This window comes from Mobula birostris, chromosome 11 (assembly GCF_030028105.1).
Source record: "Mobula birostris isolate sMobBir1 chromosome 11, sMobBir1.hap1, whole genome shotgun sequence".
Lineage (NCBI taxonomy): Eukaryota > Metazoa > Chordata > Chondrichthyes > Myliobatiformes > Myliobatidae > Mobula > Mobula birostris.
This window is the reverse complement of record NC_092380.1, coordinates 14,801,578-14,820,938: the sequence shown is the minus strand read 5'-3', so window position 1 is coordinate 14,820,938 and position 19,361 is coordinate 14,801,578. Positions and strand designations below refer to the sequence as shown.

At 40.1% G+C, this 19,361-nt stretch overlaps 1 protein-coding gene across 1 annotated transcript in view; it reads right to left on the bottom strand.

Annotated features, from left to right (window-relative positions):
* Positions 1–19,361, bottom strand: part of st13 (ST13 Hsp70 interacting protein) — a 40,923-nt gene that overhangs the window by 5,033 nt on the left and 16,529 nt on the right. The window contains exons 4-10 of the mRNA XM_072271734.1: positions 18,414–18,484; positions 16,427–16,493; positions 13,093–13,177; positions 11,480–11,590; positions 7,743–7,845; positions 2,862–2,978; positions 1,780–1,828 (exon numbers count right to left, since the gene is read on the bottom strand). Of these exons, the coding sequence (XP_072127835.1) occupies positions 1,780–1,828; positions 2,862–2,978; positions 7,743–7,845; positions 11,480–11,590; positions 13,093–13,177; positions 16,427–16,493; positions 18,414–18,484 (603 nt within the window). The remainder of the gene's footprint in view (positions 1–1,779; positions 1,829–2,861; positions 2,979–7,742; positions 7,846–11,479; positions 11,591–13,092; positions 13,178–16,426; positions 16,494–18,413; positions 18,485–19,361) is intronic.

Sequence of the window (19,361 nt, the reverse complement as noted above, 5' to 3'; positions counted from 1 at the left end):
GGTGCTTAATTCTACATCTTTCCTGTTAAAAGTCAGAAGCTGAGATCCCATTACCCAAACTGTGGCATATCACACATCACATTTTGTCCTTCAGAAATACACTTATGTTTCCTGTCAGTCAGCTTTCCATCCACATCAATGGACAATTTAGTCACCTCTCACTCTTCTCAACTGCAGCAAACACAAGCCTAGGATGCCCAGTTTTCCCTCATAAAACAAGTTGCCCATATCAGGTATTAGTCTAATAAATCTTTGTTGACCTGCCTCCGATGTATTAACGTCCTTTCTTAAATAAGGAGACCGACATCATATAGAGTATTCCAGATGCAATCTCTTAATGCCCTAAAGTACAGCTGCCCTGATTATGTTTTCAAAGTCCTTTAGCAATCAACAATAAAACTACAGGTTGAGTACCCCCCCAATCTGAAATTCCAAAATCCCAAAACCTCTGAATTCTGAAATATTTTTGAGTGCTGACATGACGTCACAAATGGAAAATTCCACAGGGTGCAGGGAAGGTTCCCAGGTGATGCGCAGGTCTCTGTGCACCACAGACAGTTCTGAGAAGCGACATCACATATATAATGAACAGAAGTTAATGAAAAATAGAAAAACACTGCATAAAGCGAGAAATGAAGATCTCGATTGTGTATTGAAAGAGTGGATTCATCAGCGGAGTGAACATAAGCTGCTTAACTCTATGCTGATAATGAAATAAGCAAAGATCTATCTGGAGGAACCGAAAATTGAAGGTATTTGTGAATATTCAGAGGCTGATTGCAGAAATTTAAGAAATGGAATGACAATAAATCTTAAAGACAAAGCAGCTGCTGATCACAAAGCAGCACAGAAATTCATTGGTGAATTTGCCACGATAGTCGCTGATGAACATTTAACACCAGAACAAGTCTACAGTGCTGATTGTTTTGATACTAAAGGAAGTAAAATACAAATAGAGTGTACTGTAACCTTTGAATCAAAACACAGCTTAGTAGGCAGACACTGAAAGCCTGCTGCGTTTGTTGTCGTTCAACATCTGAATCAGGTATTCTCCTGATGCTGCTGTGCAGCTTTTGTTAGCAATTCAGGTAAGGGGTACTCAATCTGTATTACTTTTCTTTATGACTTTCTGTACCTGCATAGCAGCTCTCTGCTAGTTGTGGACCAGGACATCCACATCTCTGTCCATCTCAGATCTACAATCACTCACGATTTGGATGAACAAGCTGCTTTGTCTTGTCAACACATACAATTTTACATTTCCCTCCATATTATATAACAGTTGTTAGCTCTTTATTCCCTTAGTAACCCCTTTATGTCATATGCACTTCTTAGATTCCTACTCATCTGAGTCATCAACAAATTTAGCAAGTATATCTTCAGTGCTTCCAGAGTCATTTCTATTAGTTGGAAAAAAGATGAGTTTCCAGCACCAGCCCCTGACACACTACTTGTTGCATTTGACAACCACTTAAACAGACACCGTTTTTTGACAATCTTTTATCCATACCAATACAAAACATCAACATTTAAACAAGTTAGACCTAAGAGTACAATTGGTTGAAATTAAGAGTTTCTACCTAGCACATACTGTACAAGGTATCGGGGGTCACCACCAATAAAAATACAAGTGTGTGAAATATTTCTCTGCCAGAATTGCCAACCCTAAAAAGTTTTAAAGAACTATTTCCACCAGCACCCCGCCCCCGCCCAAGAATCTCTACTGCAAGATGCTTACAGTACACTTTAGAGAGGGACAGCACAAGTAGAGAAACAAACCTGGGAAACCACCAAACCCAGAACCTCCTGCGCGACGAGCCTCTTCCTCCTGAAAAATAAGTGAATGCAGCTTCAATAAAATACAAAGTCTGGTAACATAGTGACAACAAACAGGGAGCTTTAACTGTACCACAGGTCATCTGGTAGTCCAGGCGTTTCATTCAGAGTGTTTTTGTTGAGTAAACGTGATCAAAGCATCCAAATCATATCCAGGTCAGAGTCCCGTAAATGTTACAGTACAAAAGAGCACGAGTATTCACAAATTTATCCCATTCTTGATTGTCTTCACAATTCACACAGTTATCGACCAGCACCACAGTTATAAATCCCTAAATGCCATAAATCTTGCTTTGGATTAGCATCAGTCACACCAGAACAAAACAGATTTAGTCCTCCTAATTCCTCTTGATCTAATCGTATTTCATAATGAACAGCCAGTGAAATCAAAGTATTCTCAACCATTTAATCATGGCATTCTCAGTCACTCTCTAAGTGTGATAAATTAACACAAAATGAGATTAATTTTGATTCACACTACAACTGGGTTTCACAAAGCAAGACGGGCAGGTCAGGCAATAATTTCCAAGTAATTCAGTTCAATTAATACTGCTCATTATGTGCCGTGTCGTATGGTGTGGGTGATCATGGTCTTCCCATGACCATGATTGTTCTTGGCAAATTTTTCCACAGAAGCGGTTTGCCATCACTTTCTTCAGTCAATTTATATATTTAATAATATCTTCACAATTGCTGCATCATTTGTAGCAATACCTACAGCCATAGTTTTACTAAGCACCACACTACATTACCTACTGTTCAATGGAAATGTCTACAGAAAGGTTCTGTTGATAGGGGTATCTAAGGTACAAACCAACAAACCTGTTTAGGTGATACATTAAGGCATAGATTACAGCAACTGAAATGATCCAGAGGTTTTTGTTAAGTATATCAACAAAGGCCCACAGATTCACAATAGATACAAATAGATAACTTGACCTAGAACATCTAACATACACAACCATTTCATCACTTAGAATTCACACCTTTACATGAGGAAGGAAAGATAACATCTTGCCACTTACTTTGCGTGCTTTTTCGTGTTCCTCTTTTGCTTTTTTTGCCCGTTCTAATCGCTCCTTCATGGCCTTTTCTTCAGATTTCCTTTCATATTTTCTTCTGTGATCTATTATTTTCTGAGCCTAAAACACATATTGCAACAATCAATACAAATCTTTGATGTGCTCAGATACATTCACTGGAGATCTGCAATAGGTTAACTGCAGAGAGTTTCAATTTTAAACTGACAGGCAGAGAAAGACCAAAGAACCTAAAGCAGAATACTCAGCCCTAGACTGTACCTCAACTTGCGTTTGTATTTTCAATGGTTTATAAATCCAGAACGAGAGCCATGAGGTGAGGCAGGCACTATGATATACATGTGGAATGCTTATTCTCCTTCAGCAGGCGGTATAGGGACAAAAAAAATCATATTATATACCATAATCCTCAACATATAACCATATAGCAATTACAGCACGGAAACAGGCCATCTCAGCCCTTCTAGTCCGTGACGAACTCTTACTCTCACCTAGTCCCACCGACCTGCACTCAGCCCATAACCCTCCATTCCTTTCCTGTATATATAGCTATCCAATTTAACATCAATAAAACTCAGTTGCACACTCCTCTCTCAGTAGCATGTACAAGTTCTACTCTTGGGCCCCATTAACATACACGGGCTCCCAAAGTTATGAATGACCTGATTTACAGAAATCTCACTTTACACAAAATAAACACACACACACACTATACAACCAGAAATTTGTACTCTTCACAGACATCCACAAAACAAGAGATCCATAGAATGAATGATAGAACATCGAAGCCCTAATGTAATATTATTGTAATATATCACTAGCTATAGAAAACAAGCATTTCTGTTTTCTGAAGAAATCTGCTTGTGGACAGGTGTCAGGCACATACCACTTATGCATCACAGGAGCTGCCTATATTTCTCAATTTCAGAGATGATGTCTATTTGGCCCATTAAGTCTCTGCTGTGTATTATCACTCACTCAACAGTAACGTACCCCACCCATCGTCCTGTAATCCACTCTGCCACACATACTCAAACTCTTTCTCCCAACTCTCCAGCCACCCACATAAACTAGGAGTACCTTATAGCTGCCGCTTAATTGTCATGTACTTGGGATGGACGAGGAAACCAGGGAAAGCCCATGCTGCTACAGGACAAATGTTCAAACTCTGCATAAAGAGCAACCCACCCAAGGTGAAGGTTGAGCTTGGGTCATTGGAGCTGAGGCAGCAGCTGTCCTACCCATTCTAAAAATGATTGTGTTGCTACAGTTGTGATTCTCAAATCTTGCACTGAAAGCAACATAGTTCAGATTGAATACAATGAGTTATTTATATCTTGGTTACTAAATTAAGTGGTCGCTGCACCACAGTTCTCCCTAGTAAATGGAATGCCCAGAAATTAAAAAAAGTGGTTTCTGGATCAGTTTGCATTTAGGAGGCAGAGCAATAATGATAAATGGGAGGCAGAGTAAATAATGATAACTCACACACAAGAAACCCAATGGTCTTAAGATTATAAACATTAGAAATTCCCAATTACTAGCTGTGATTTTTTTTTCCTCTTTCTCTACTTGCATACTATGAAATGCAACAAGATTTATATTATCCTGCAAATAACCAACATTTTAAAACATCCAAATGCTGGAAGTGTACAGAACTCAGTGTCTCAGATTACAACTTCCAGCAGGATTTTTGTAAAAGTTCCCAAATGCTTCCCAACACTGTAGATTACAACATAGATATTAGAATAGCATTGTTAGTACTGTATCTTATCCTAAACAGTTCACAGGACAGGCTCTAAACAAAAGTCTCAAAGGTACAGGGTGAATAGTGGCAAGGTTTAAGGCAGGGATTCCCATTTTTTTTTAGAAACAGAAAACCCACAGCACAATACAGTCCCTTCGGCCCACAAAGCTGGGCCGAACATGTCCTTACCTTAGAACTACCTAGGCCTACCCATAGCCCTCTATTTTTCTAAGCTCCATGCACTTATCCAGGGTCTCTTAAAAGACTCTATTGTTTCTGCCTCCACCACCGTCGCCGGCAGCCCATTCCACGCACTCACCACTCTCTGCGTAAAAAAACTTACCCCTGACATCTCCTCTGTACCTACTTCCAAGCACCTTAAAACTATGCCCTCTCATGCTAGCCATTTCAGCCCTGGGAAAAAACCTCTTACTATCCACATGATCAATGCCTCAAATTATCTTGTACACTTCTATCAGGTCACCTCTCATCCTCTGTCGCTCCAAGGAGAAAAGGCCAAGTTCACTCAACCTATTCTCATTAGGCATGCTCCCCAATCCAGGCAACATCTTTGTAAATCTCCTCTGCATCCTTTTTATGGTTCCCACATCCTTCCTGTAGTGAGGTGACCAGAATTAAGCACAGTACTCCAAGTGGGGTCTGACCAGGGTCCTATATAGCTGCAACATTACCTCTCTGCTCTTAAACTCGATCCCACAGTTGATGAAGGCCAATGCACCGTATGCCTTCTTAACCACAGAGTCAACCTGCATAGCAGCTTTAAGTGTCCTATGGACTCAGGCCCCAAGATCCCTCTGATCCTCCAGACTGTCAAGGGTCTTACTAGTAATGCTATATTTGATCTACCAAAATGAACCACCTCACACTTATCTGGGTTGAACTCCATCTGTCACTTCTCAGCCCAGTTTTGCATCCCATCGAGGTCCCGCTGTAACCTCTGACAACCCTCCACACTATCCACAACACCCCCAAACCTTGTGTCATCAGCAAATTTACTAACCCATCCTACCACTTCCTCATCCAGGTCATTTATAAAAATCACGAAGGGTAGAGGTCCCAGAACAGATCCCTGAGGCACACCACAGGTCACTGACCTCCATGCAGAATATGACCTATCTACAACCACTCTTTGCCTTCTGTGGGCAAGCCAGTTCTGGATCCATAAAGCAATGTCCCCTTGGATCCCATGCCTCCTTACTTTCTCAAAAAGCCTTGCATGGGGTACCTTATCAAATGCCTTGCTGAAATCCATATATACTACATCTACAGCTCTACCTTCATCAATGTATTCAGTCACATCCCCAAGAAATTCAATCAGGCTCGTAAGGCACGACAACTTACCAACCACTGAAGTAAGACTCACTGGCCTATAATTTCCTGGGCTATCTCTACTCCCTTTCTTGAATAAGGGAACAACATCCACAACTCTCCAATCCTCCGGAACCTCTCCCGTCCCCATCGACGATGCAAAACAAAAAGAAAATTGCCAGAGGCTCGGCAATCTCCTCCCTCACTTTCCACAGTAGCCTGGGGAACATCCCGTCTGGCCCCAGCACATCCTCTTCCTTAATATCTACATGCTCAAGCTTTTCAGTCTGCTGCAAGTCATCCCTACACTCGCCAAGAAACTTTCCCGTAGTGAATACTGAAGCAAAGTACTCATTAATTACCTCTGCTATCTCCTCCGGTTCCATACACACTTTTCCACTGTCAGACTTGATTGGTCCTATTCTAATATAACCATATAACAATTACAGCACGGAAACAGGCCATCTCGGCCCTTCTAGTCCGTGCCGAACTCTTACTCTCACCTAGTCCCACCGACCTGCACTTAGCCCATAACCCTCCATTCCTTTCCTGTCCATATATCTAATATAACCATACATTCTCTCACGTCTTATCCTCTTGCTCTTCACATACTTGTAGAATGCCTTGGGGTTTTCCTTAAAACTGTCTGCCAAGGCCTTCTCATGGCCCCTTCTGACTCTCCTAATTTCATTCTTAAGCTCTTTCCTGCTAGCCTTATAATCTTCTAGATCGCTATCATTACCTAGTTTTTTGAACCTTTCGTAAGCTCTTTTCTTCTTGAGTAGATTTACAACAGCCTTTGTACACCACGGTTCCTGTACCCTACCATCCTTTCCTTGTCTCATTGGAACATACCTATGCAGAACGCCATGCAAATATCCCCTGAACATTTGCCACATTTCTTCCGTATGCTTCCCCGAGAGCATCTGTTTCCAATTTATGCTTCCAAGTTCCTACCTAATAGCCTCATATTTCCCCTTACTCCAATTAAACATTTCCCGAACTTGTCTGTTCCTATCCCTCTCCAAAACTATGGTAAAGGAGATAGAATCGTGATCACTATCTCTAAAACGGTCTCCCACTGAGAGACCTGTCACCTGACCAGGTTCATTTCCCAATACCAGATCAAGTACAGCCTCTTCTCTTGTAGGCTTATCTACATATTGTGTCAAGAAACCTTCCTGAACACACCTAACAAACTCCACCCCATCTAAACCCGAGCCGTAGACCAATCCAGTAAAGCAAGGGGTCTGTGGACCACAGGTTGGGAACCCCTGCTTTAAGGAATACAGTGAAAGAGGGGTACAAAGTGGGAGCTGAGGGACAGTGAGGCTAAGAATGAATGCCAGAACTTAGGGTTTTGACAGCAGCCAGTGCAAAGCAACGAACACTAGGGATGTGCAAGCCGTCAGAAATGGAACTCACAAATCTTAAAGGCCTGTAGTTACAAGAAAGAAGTTAAAGGACTGATATGACAAGTGGTAAGAATTCGGTTTTTGTGTAAAAGTTAGTCTGCAGCAATGTAAACCTCAATTTCCACAAGATGGCTTTTGGTGAAACCAATTCCACTACTTAAGCTCCGTAGCGGGCTGGCTAACTGCTTTACATAGTTCTAACCCACAGACAAGAGTGACTGGATTTCTAACAAATTCATTGGCTGCAATGTGCTTGGGACATCCCAAACGCAGAGCACAAAAAAAAAAGACAAAAATGTAAACCCCTTGTTTCACTTTAAGTACAAATTCTTATTCTCTTATTATTAAAGTAGTATGTAAATAAACTGCACTTACTCGAGGTTGCACTTCTTTCAGCATAGCACTAGCATCATCATCATAATCCAGTTTACAGGCCGTTGCCAAATCCTTGGCTGCTTCCTCCCAGTGACCGAGCAGTCTGTGTGAGATGGCAAAACACAAGGTTAACAATTCCTAGTGTTAATCCACAGTTTAGATTTAGATGTTCAAGCACCAAATACATTCTGTGCAAAAAGTCCTAACCATTTATATATAGCTAGGGGACCCAAGAGTTTTACACAGTACTGTAGTAATTTTATGTATTGCACTGTACTGTTGCTGCACAAAAAGAAAAACTAGTGAGCGAACATAAACCTGATTCTGATATGGGTCTCTATTCTGGACTGAGAGTGGGAAGGGGGGAGGGAGAGGGGAATCATGGTTGGGAAAGGGGAAGGGAGAGAGGAGGGAGTGGGAAGCACCAGAGAGACATTCTGTAATGATCCATAAACCAATTGTTTGGGATCAAATGATAGAATTGGAACCTGATAGACACGTGAATGACAGCAAGGGGAAATGCGACTGCTCTGCTGGGAACCGGATAAACTGATTGTCCTCCCTATGTGACGATAACTGATCTCTCCATCACATGTTCTTGTCCATCTACATTCATTTCCGTTTAGCTACCACAAGTTTACCTCCAAGAGGACCACAACCTTGCCATACCTCAATGCTTGCATGCCTCAATGACCTGGAGAGTTATGTTGGCTGGAGTCAGGGCTTTGTGCTTTGGTTCTTGGTAGGATCCCCTATGCTAAACAGATCAAAGGATACAGGCCAGACTAAGAGTGGTCCACCAGTCCTCCATGTTTGGGGTTCAGCTCAGAGCTAACAACTGACTGGTCACACAAAACCATTATGGAACGGTAATATAGAACCCTTCTACATTCGAGTGTGACGGTATTCCTGAGTCTCTACTTGGGACTTGCGTGGCTGACAGTAGTGAAAACTAAGAGGAAGCTACTGGCACGATGAAGGAAGCCCTGAACATCACCAGAGATGGAGGACCTTCACTGTTGCCCTAAACACCAGCTGCACAATAGGCAGCCAGGCTAGACCTCATAGCTAAGGCATAGAGTTAGGATGATCCTAGGTGCAATCCCTAATGCACACCACGATGAGGATTTTCCCTTCACCATAGTGGAGATAACTAGAGTATAGCTCCTGTTACGCCTGCTGGAAATGGCCATTTTAGACAACAAATGGTAACAGACCTGAGATTTACTGGTATTTAAATATCTTACTGTTACTATCCATGGTGAATGAAGCATCAAATGTGGCACTCCAGTTAGGAAGAGGAGTTTTGGGCTCCTCATCTAAGAAAAGATGTGCTGGCGTTGGACAGGGTTCAGAGGATGATCCCAGGAATGAAAGTTATCATATGAGGAACGTTTCATGGCTCTGGGTCTGTTCTCGCTGAAATTTAGAGGAAGGGGGAGCATGTCGTAGAAACCTTTTGAATGTTGAAAGGATGCTTCCCATGGTGGGAGACTCTAGGACAAGAACAACCTCAGGATAGAGGGGCATCCATTTAAAACAGAGATGTGGAGAAATTTCTTTAGCCAGAGGGTGGTGAATTTGTGGAACTTATTACCACAGGCAACTGCAGAGGCCAAGTCTTTGAGTGTATTTAAGGCAGAGATTGATAGGTTCTCGAATGACCACGGCATCAAAGGTTACAGGAGTGGGGCTGAGCAGGGGACAAAAGGATTCAGCCATGATTGAATGGTGGAGCAGACCCGATGCGCCAAATGACATTATGTCCTATGATCTAAGAAAGGAAAATAAGAATAAGGCATGGGTGATAAATTGCACTTGGATGGTTTGGTTAAAGCAATTTTTCAAATGTAGAATGTGACTGGAGACGATCTTTACCAGAGAAGATCCATAATGGAAAAGATCCATATTGATATATGTGGAGAATCAATAAAAACAGATAAAAGCAGAATGGTCCATTCCTTTTATCCTTGCCCAATTTCTTGCTCCATACAAATGTGCCCAGGATTCTGTTGTTCAGGCACTGCTTCACAACACTGATCAAAAACAATAAGAGACTTGGAAGCAGACAATGCAGTTAGAAGCTGGTACTGGAAACTGCATTTGATGCTCAGTGTCTTGTTCATTTGTCAAAGAGCCTGCCAATTTTCACTTCTTCATGCATGGTCCCCAATGAATGAAAGAAACGGTCACTACATTCCAACTACATTAAAACACAGAGCCGGGGAAGGAAACATTGTCAGAACACTGTCCGAACATTTAACTGGTATTTAACAATTTGTGTGCAATTGCTATCAACCATGAACATTTCAACTGGTGATGTAACTAAAAACCCCATTACTATAAAGTGTTTTAGGATGTTGTGAGATTATAAGATATGATCTGTATAAATTTCAGTCCTTTTATTTACTAAAAGTAGTATCACTGGAAATGCACCTGCATTTCTTTAAAAGGATCGAGAAGCAAGGGAGAAGCAGAGGTGTTTCAGCTCAGTGAACTAAAGGATGGAAAGGCAGTCTGTGGGGAGTATGAACACCAACATCTACAGGCCGTGCAGAATGGTCAGCATATTCAATATGGTGACCAGTCGACCTATCCTGTGAAGCACAGGTAATTCTGCTATAACACCATAATTAAGTTCTTAAGAAAACTCGTGTTATAGCCGGTCTCTATTTGAGGTATGGAGATGGAGATGGAGAGGGAGAGGGTCAGTTGCTGTGAATTCCTTCATATGAACATAGAGGATCTTTCCTGGGACCAGCACACAGGTGTCATCACAAAGGAAGGAAGAAAAGTACCTCTTCTTTCTTACAAGTTTGTGTAGATTCAACATGTCATTAACACCTCTGTCAAATCTGTATAGATGCACAGTGGAGTATACTAACTGGCTGCCTCATGGCCTAGTATGGAAACACCAATGCCCAGAAACGGAAAAGGCTACAGAAAGTGGTCGACACAGCCCAGCCCATCATAGACAAAGTCCTCCCCATCAGAGTACACTTACACGGAGCACTGCCACAAAAAAAAAAGCATCCAAGATGCCACCATCCAGGCCACGTCCTCTTCTCACCCCTACCTCCCGGTAGGAGGCACATACAGATTCCACCCACCAACTTCAGGAACAGTTATTAACATCTATCAGTATCCTGAACCGGTGTGGACGATTTCATTCAGCGATACTCTGAATTGATTCTACGGCCTACACTCACTTTTAAGGAGTCTTTAACACTCGGGTTCTCAGTATTATTTAGATTTGCACAGTTTTTCTTCTTTTGCACATTGGTGTTTGTCAGTCTTTGTCCGTCTATTTATAGATTTTCAAAAAGTTCTTTCAGATTTCTTTTTTCCTGTAAATAGCTGCTAGAAAATGAATGTCAAAGTAGTATATTGCAACATACACATACTTTGATAATAAACTTACATTGAACAGGCTGTAGTTGCCTTTAAAGCATATTTAAACTGGCCTCCCGCATTGCACTATAACCAATGCAGTCCAAATACTGCTCCCTAAGTCATCACTATGTTATAACCAATTCACTGTGGAATTACCTATACTCAGACAGAATCAAGCAGCACTATTTATTTCTATATTTTATTGTTTTACACATCTTTCATTCCCCAAAATACCATGTAGGATTCACATTTGTTTCCACACAATTTTTTTTTTTTTTTTTTTTTTAAAAAAGTGTTTCCTACTTCTACCATGCAATAACTGCAACTTCCCACCACACACTCACCTGTGTGCTTTCCCTCTCCACTTGTAAGGCTGTGCAGAATCAGGGTTGATACTGATAGCTTTGTTACAATCCCTAATGGCTGCATTTGGCTTCTGCATTTTCACATATACACTGTAAAAGATAAAAAGTATGGCTTAAAGTGTGGTTAGAAATAGAAATAAAACAGTGTAACCGATTAAAACAATATGATAATATTCAACAAAGAAAACTAGCTTAGTACCAAGATTACCTCCTGAATAATTAGTAGCTTTCCAATGTCAGACAAAATCTTCTGCACTAGATCTTGTTCAATAGCTGAGGTCAATTTCTGAATTTGGGCATCTCAGGGAAGAGATCAGCACGAATATAATAACTGACCTCAGACACGAAGCAAGAGGGTGAAAGGAGGAAAAAGATACCCAATACCCAATGCCTGACTGCTATCTAGTGACCTCTACTGGAAAGACAATTCGGTCAAGATCGGATCAATGTCAGAGCAAGTCCACAACGTTTATCAGATGAGAAGGAAGAAAAGTTAATGTTTAAAAGGTATTCAACAAACAAAATTCAAGAGAAGTTCCTCTCAGAACTCTGTACAATGTGTTAGTATGGCAAGTTAATTCAGTGCCTATTAATCTCCAATTGAACTTCAGCAAACAGTTGCACCTCTCACTATAAGACTGATGCAAAGGCAAAGCAAAAATTCCAAGGAGGAACATTATTCAGACTGATTGGCTCACAGAACTGTCAGACGTGAGGGTCTAGGTAGCTTCACCTATTTACAGATGACACAAGTACATTGATTGTCATGAGGCAACGATGTCGTGCAAGATCATGTGTACAGTTTATTTGATAGATGAGGAAACCACTCTAGTAAGCTTTGTAAGGAACATTCAACCTCTCAAAGTTTTAATAAGTTTTCCTTTAGAGATACATTAATGTATTGAACAACACTGAATTACAACCTTAACATCCATGCTTCTTCATTTCAGGTCCATTAATTCAACAAGATACCCACAGTCATCAAACATTTTACTGTTGGTATTTCGCAACAGATTGACAACAGGATGACATCACCAAAAACTTCCAAACTTATAAAGGACCTATTCGTTTTAAAAGGGGACTCGAAAATTTTACTGCACCTTCACTATGTTTAAAAGGGGCACTTCAAAGAAGGATGTTAATTTTCAGCAATTTACTCCAGAGATACACAAAAGTGCAGAAGATATAATTTTTCACCAAAATTATTAACACAGATGTTCAATTTGCACACAACTCTCCCAAATAAGGTTGAGATTTACAAAAAGTACCCCATATTACAAAATTACTGTACACCTGGTGAACAGAAGCAAGAACTCAAGGCCCCCATCCTAAAGGGGGTAAAAAAAAGAGATCCAAGATATGGGTAGTGAATCACCTGTGGATTGCCATTGGGGACAGATACATGTCCTAGTCCTTATTATTTCCCAAATCCAATGGGCAAATATTGTGATCTATGCTTCTGACTTGTGTGGTTGAATACTAGGCGGCAATACCCCTAATGCTAATTGAACCTCACTGCAGCCAAAGTCGAATAACAAGACCTGAACCTAAACGCTAAAGAGTTTTCAAGCACATTTCCATCAACACTTTACCTGGCTCGCTTAGCATAAAGAATGGCCAGACGTGGGTTCAACTTAATAGCCTCTGTGAAGTATTCGACTGCCTTGTCAAGATTCCCTGTATTAAGGAAAACAAAACTTTAGACACCAAGGGCTGGTGTGGGATTTAGGAACACAAGGAGGCAAGAATTTTCCAGGCAGATTCAATTGCAGTCTGAGTAGATAGACGCAGACACTTACTAATTAACCAAAAACTTAGAGAATTAAAATACCAGACAACATAAGACAGTGGATTTGAAGGATTACTACAATATTAAAGTTAAATAATTTTAAACATGGGGAAAAAGATAACACTTCCAAAGTACTCCACCAATATGTTTAATATGTCAGCTCCCGAGACACATGGCCTTGCCATTAATCTCCTACAACCATCCATGATATTACTCTTATAATTTTAATTAGTCCATCACTGATCATGTTTTCAGCTGGCTAGATCTTCTCAAATTCCTTCTTTAAACTTTCACCTCCTCTCCCCACTTCAAAGTGTTCAATAAAACTACAGTGGTGCTAGAAGGTTTGTGAACCCTGTAGAATTTGCTCTATTTCCAGATAAATATGACCCAAAATGTTATCACATCTTCACACATCCCAAAACTAGATAAAGAGACCCCAATTAAATAAATAACACAAAAGACATAATACTTGCTCATTTATTTAATGAGAAGAATGATCCAAGATTTACATGTATTTGTTGGAAAAATATGCAAAAAGTAACTGGTGTGACCCCCTTGTACAGCAATAACTTCAACCAAATGTTACTAGTAACCATTGATCAGCCCTGCACATCAGCTTGGAGGAACTTTAGGCTATTCCTCCTTACAAAATTGCTTCAACACTGGGATGTTGGTGGGCTTCCATGCATGAACTGCTCGCTTCAAGTCCTTCCATAACATTTCTATAGGATTACGGCCATTCCAAAACACAATTTTTCTTCTTTTTAAACCATCACTGTTGATTTACTCATCTTTCAGATCATTATCTTGTTGCATTACCCAATTTCTATTAAGCTTCAGATGATGGATTGCTACTGTAAAATGTCTTGATACAATTTTGAATTCATGGTTCTCTCAACGATTGCAAGCTGTCCAGGCTCTGAGGCAGCAAAGCAGCACCAAACCATTATGCTTCTTCCACCATGCTTCACGGTTGGGATGAGGTTTTGGTCTTTTGCAAACTTGAGACATGCAGCAATGTTTTTTTTTGAGAGCAGTGGTTTCCTCCATGGTGTCCTTCCATGAACACCATTCTTGTTCAGTGTTTTTCCTATAGTGGACACATGGACAGAGACTTTAGTAAGTTCTAGAGATTTCTGCAGGTCTTTTGATGTTATACCTCCTTCAGCAATGCACGTTGTGCTCCTGGTGTGATCTTTGCAGGACAACCACTCCTAGGGAGAGTAGCAATAGTATTAAGTTTCCCCCATTTTGTAGACAATTTCTCTTCCTGTGGACTGATGAACACTCGGGTCTTTAGAAATACTTTTGTAGCCTTTTCCAGCTTCATGCATCTCTACAATTCTTCTTCTTCTGAGGTCCTCCGAAAGTAGTTTTGATCGAGGCATAATGCACATAAACATATCTTTCCTGAGAAAAGCACTCTGTCAGTAACCTGACTTAGTGTATCTTTTTTTTTTTTAAAATAGGGCAGGGCACCTCTACAACCCACACCTCCAATCTCATCTCATTGATTGAAATACCTGACTTCAAACAGCTTTTGTAGAAAGTATTACCCCAGAGGTTCATATACTTTTTCCAACAAATACATGTAATATTGGATCATTTTCCTCAATATAAATGGACAAGTAAAATATTTTTGGGTTATTTATTTAATCCGGTTCTCTTTAACTAGGTCTAGGACTTGAGTTTGAGTTCTAGAGCTAAATCTAGAATGTATCTAGTTCTAGGCCTTACGTTCTGATCATATTTATGCAGAAATAGAGGAAATTCTACAGGGTTCACAAACTATACTTTTATCCATCATTTGGTCACCCACCATACCTTACAGCACTGTCATTTGTTAAAGGACCTTGGGATGTTTGGTAATAAATACAAATCTTATGCTGAATAAAAAGAAAATAAATCGTAAATTATCTGATAGTAACATCTTAAGGAAGATTTTAAGAGACATGGAACTGGGATGTTTGACATTAAGCATTGCATTATAGTTTTATTTAAGATGAACCATTGACTTCCTTTATTCCAATTTTTCCAGCCAACTCTCATCCACATAAACTGTTTTTTTTAATTCAAATATTACAATGAATTCAAATCCACACAAGATTTTGTTTATAGATCATACCACGATTATGAAAGGTACTGCCTGAAACAAAAACCAATACAAGATCATAAGACATGAATTTAAACCTGGACAGCAACCTTATATTTAGACTCCTCTCCTGGCGGAGAGCATATTCAGCTGTGATCAAGTTGACTCCAGATTTGTAAAGTGCTTTCTGGGCTTGGAGGAAAAGGGTTAGATCAGCTACTGAAATCATTAAATGGAGACTTAATTGTCACTCTTCCACCCAGTCCATATCACTTGGCTGAAACATCACAGTGTTCAAACTCCAGACACACTAATCACCATTTTAAAGATTCAGAAAGAGATCATTTTTAGATAATTGACTTGCTTAATTGTTAGATCAGACATTCATAGAATTTCACACAATTCATTTGTCTGACTTGCCCATATGAAATATTCATATTATCAAATTCTTCACAAAAATCACAATCTTGAACAGAAAAGCCCTAACAGACCCACGATTCTTTGAATTATTTAATTAGTCACACTGCTTTTCCATTTCACAGTAGTCAATTTTTTTTTAAAAATGCATTATTACCAAGGGAGATGGCTATTCACCTCACTGGGTACCTGCCAGATGCAATGGAATGATCCCATCAACCCCATTTCCCGATACCTATGCAACTTATTTTCTTATTTGCCCATCAACTCCCTTGGTACAAATTCAAGCAAGATAATAAAAAGCCTAAGGGGTAATTTACAGGAGTCAATTAACCACTCTGAAATCCAATAAGGAAAATCTTTCACACCAAGCATAGTTCAAACATGAAGCCAATGTGAATGGCATTAAATGGGCAAAAGGTTATACTAAAGTTTTGTTGACATAGTGTCACCAATTCAAGGAAAATAGTGCTTCAATAATGACACAGACTAAATGTGGCAAGTCATATCAATATGATATTCATGTCAATACCTGTAATATGGATCAATTCTCACTCTCAGGTCCTCCACATTGCTGAACAAAAACCCTGTCCATCAATAACTATTTGCCTTCTTTTGCACGTACCTTCACCCAAAGCATTAATAGCTTCTACTTTCTTCTCATTAGCCTGATCCATTAGTTCTTCAGTTACCTAAGAGAACAAAGTGTCAGAAAATGCTTAACTGTGTAATAGTAGTTCCAAAAATTATATTAAAAAATATAAACAGAATACAGTGGAACACACACACACACACACACACACACACACACACACACAATGTTGAAGGGTCTCGGTCTGAAACATCAACTGTTTACTCTTTTCCATAGAGGCTGCCTGGCCCGCTGAGATCCTCCAGCATTTTGTGTGTTGCTTTCTGCAGACTCTCTCATGTTGGTAAGAATACAGCAGATTCTGGTTAATTGGGAAACACCGGGACCAGTGCATTTTGATCTAATTAAAGGGCTGCCAGAATTAGCTGAAGTTTCATGAAAATAGTTAAACCAATATAAAAAAAGACAAACTACTTTTAATTGAGTAATAAATTATGTATTTAAATGAAATACAGAACAAATTAGAACACTACCAATGCCACTACAGTACTATAACTGTATATTAGTTCCTAAAAGTTATCAACGAAGGAATTTATCCAATACATTGCAGTGTTCTTTTGATTGACTGTAAATGTCTAAAATCAGCACAAACATTTGGTGCAGATAACAGACTGCCTTCATACAATGCTTTAGGCAACTGCATCCTCCAAATATTCATTGTAACAGTCAAGATGATTACTGATATCTTCAGATTTTTCCATTATTCCTAACTTGCTGAAGTAGTGTAATCGTTTCATTTTCACTCCTAGCTGTTTCTTGCATCTCCAAACCCGAAACCGTGGTGAGCAAAACAATTCTCAATTGTCTTACTGCATATTTCTCGCCAAAACTCAGTGCATTTTGAAGACAAACACACACACACACACACACACACACTGAGGTTATTTAAAAACTGTTCGCTCTAAGCAAGGTCTAGTGTCTAATAGCCACCCAAATACATGCAACTGAAACTAGCTAGAAACTGTTTGACAAGTCTCCTGTCCCAAATAAGCAGCGTAGCATCCCAACGTATTTTCTTGATTAGTTTTTGTTTTTTAAAAATTGCCTCACAGCAATGGTTGCTGGATTAACTGATGGCCCAATTAACCAGAATCCATTGTATCTGTGACTGTCGCTCACAAAGTTATGTACATATCCTCTACGACAAAGAATTTGGGACAGTCCTGGGAGGTTGCTGGTGCCCACGGAGCAATACATCAGGGAGAGTGAAGATTCTTTAAGACAGAAGAGTGATGGAGAATTGAAGGAAGAACAAAGGGGTGGAGAGAGAAAAAAATAACTGGTACTGTTACTTGATAATGGATTCAATCTCAATGGATATCTCAATACAATGAGGGAGTTGTGCAACAATATTGATAACAAACCAACACATTATTTTATATTTCATTACTTGTAATCCACACTCCGCCCCTATCATTATTTACAGCTGAAGGGACAAATTAGAGGTGTGACCTCAGTAAGCCACTAATGAAATGCTCAGAAATCTGGGTTAATGACTTCCACAAGAAAGATACATTTAGTGGTGCACCTGTAATTGCAAGCCACGAACACTTCATGACCCTCAATTCCATACTTACTCTGGAAGGAAAACATTCCAATCCCTCCCTCTATTCTCATGTTCTCTTTAGCTTCAGTATGAAGCCAAAATTTGAGATATCAGCAATTATCTAGACATGAATGGGTTAAAGAAAAAAAAAAATCAGGGTTTTTCCTTTAGAAAAGCTGGTTTCATGTATCCTCTACCTTATACCCCCAGCACAAAGCAAATTTTTCTCTCGTGTCACCTCAGGAAGGATATTTCAACCTTCATACCCAATAATACTTTGTACACAGCGTAGGAAGATTTCAATAGTCAGACTTCCTGCTAATAGGATATCAGTAGCTAAAATTTATCGTGTTTTTTTTTTAAATGTCAGAACACAGTGGGAAAGAAGATAAAAAGGGAAAAAAAAATGTTTACCTCAATAGTTTCATCTCCCATTTCATGAGGTTCTTCAGGGTCTGGTTCAATCACACCCTCATTATCAATCTCTGTGAAGAAACCACATCCACATGAAATACATCTGAAAAAACAACACTACACTGCAGGAAGCTGCTGTAATTTCACTCAAGAACTTTGATTTACTGCGTCCTGTGCTGATACACGTTACACCACTTCAAAGAACTGGCACCCAGCTGTAAAGATACATCATTAACCTCCATATTCCATGGCCCATATAGAACATACAAAATCTAAAGCACATTACAGGCCCTTCGGCCCACAATGTTGTGCCGACCATATAACCTACTCTAGAAACTGCTTAGAATTTCCCTGCCACATAGCCCTATTTTTCTAAGCATGTACCTGTCTAAGAGTCTCTGAAAGGACCCTATTGTATCTGCCTCTACCACCTTGGCTGGCAGTACATTCCACGCACCCACCACTCAGTGTGGAAAAACTTACCCCTGACATCCCCGTTGTAGCTACTTCCAAGCCTCCTCGTGTTGGCCATTTCAGCCCTGGGGAAAAAGCCTCTGGCTATCCACATGATCAATGCCTCTCATCATCTTATACACCTCTATCAGGTCACCACTCATCCTCCGTTGCTCCAAGGAGAAAAGGCCGAGTTCACTCAACCTATTCTGATAAGGCATGCTCTCCAATCCAGGCAACAAACTTGTAAATCTCCTCTGTGCATTTTCTATAGCATCCACATCCTTCCTGTAATGAGGTGACCAGAACTGAACACAGTACTCCATGTGGGGTCTAACTAAGGTCTTATACAGCTGTAACATTATGTCATAGCTCTTGAAATCAATCCCGTGGTTGATGAAGGCAAACACACCATACGCCTTAACAACACTGTCAACCTACACAGCAGCTTCGAGTGTCCAATGGACATGGACCCCAAGATCTCGCAGATCCTCC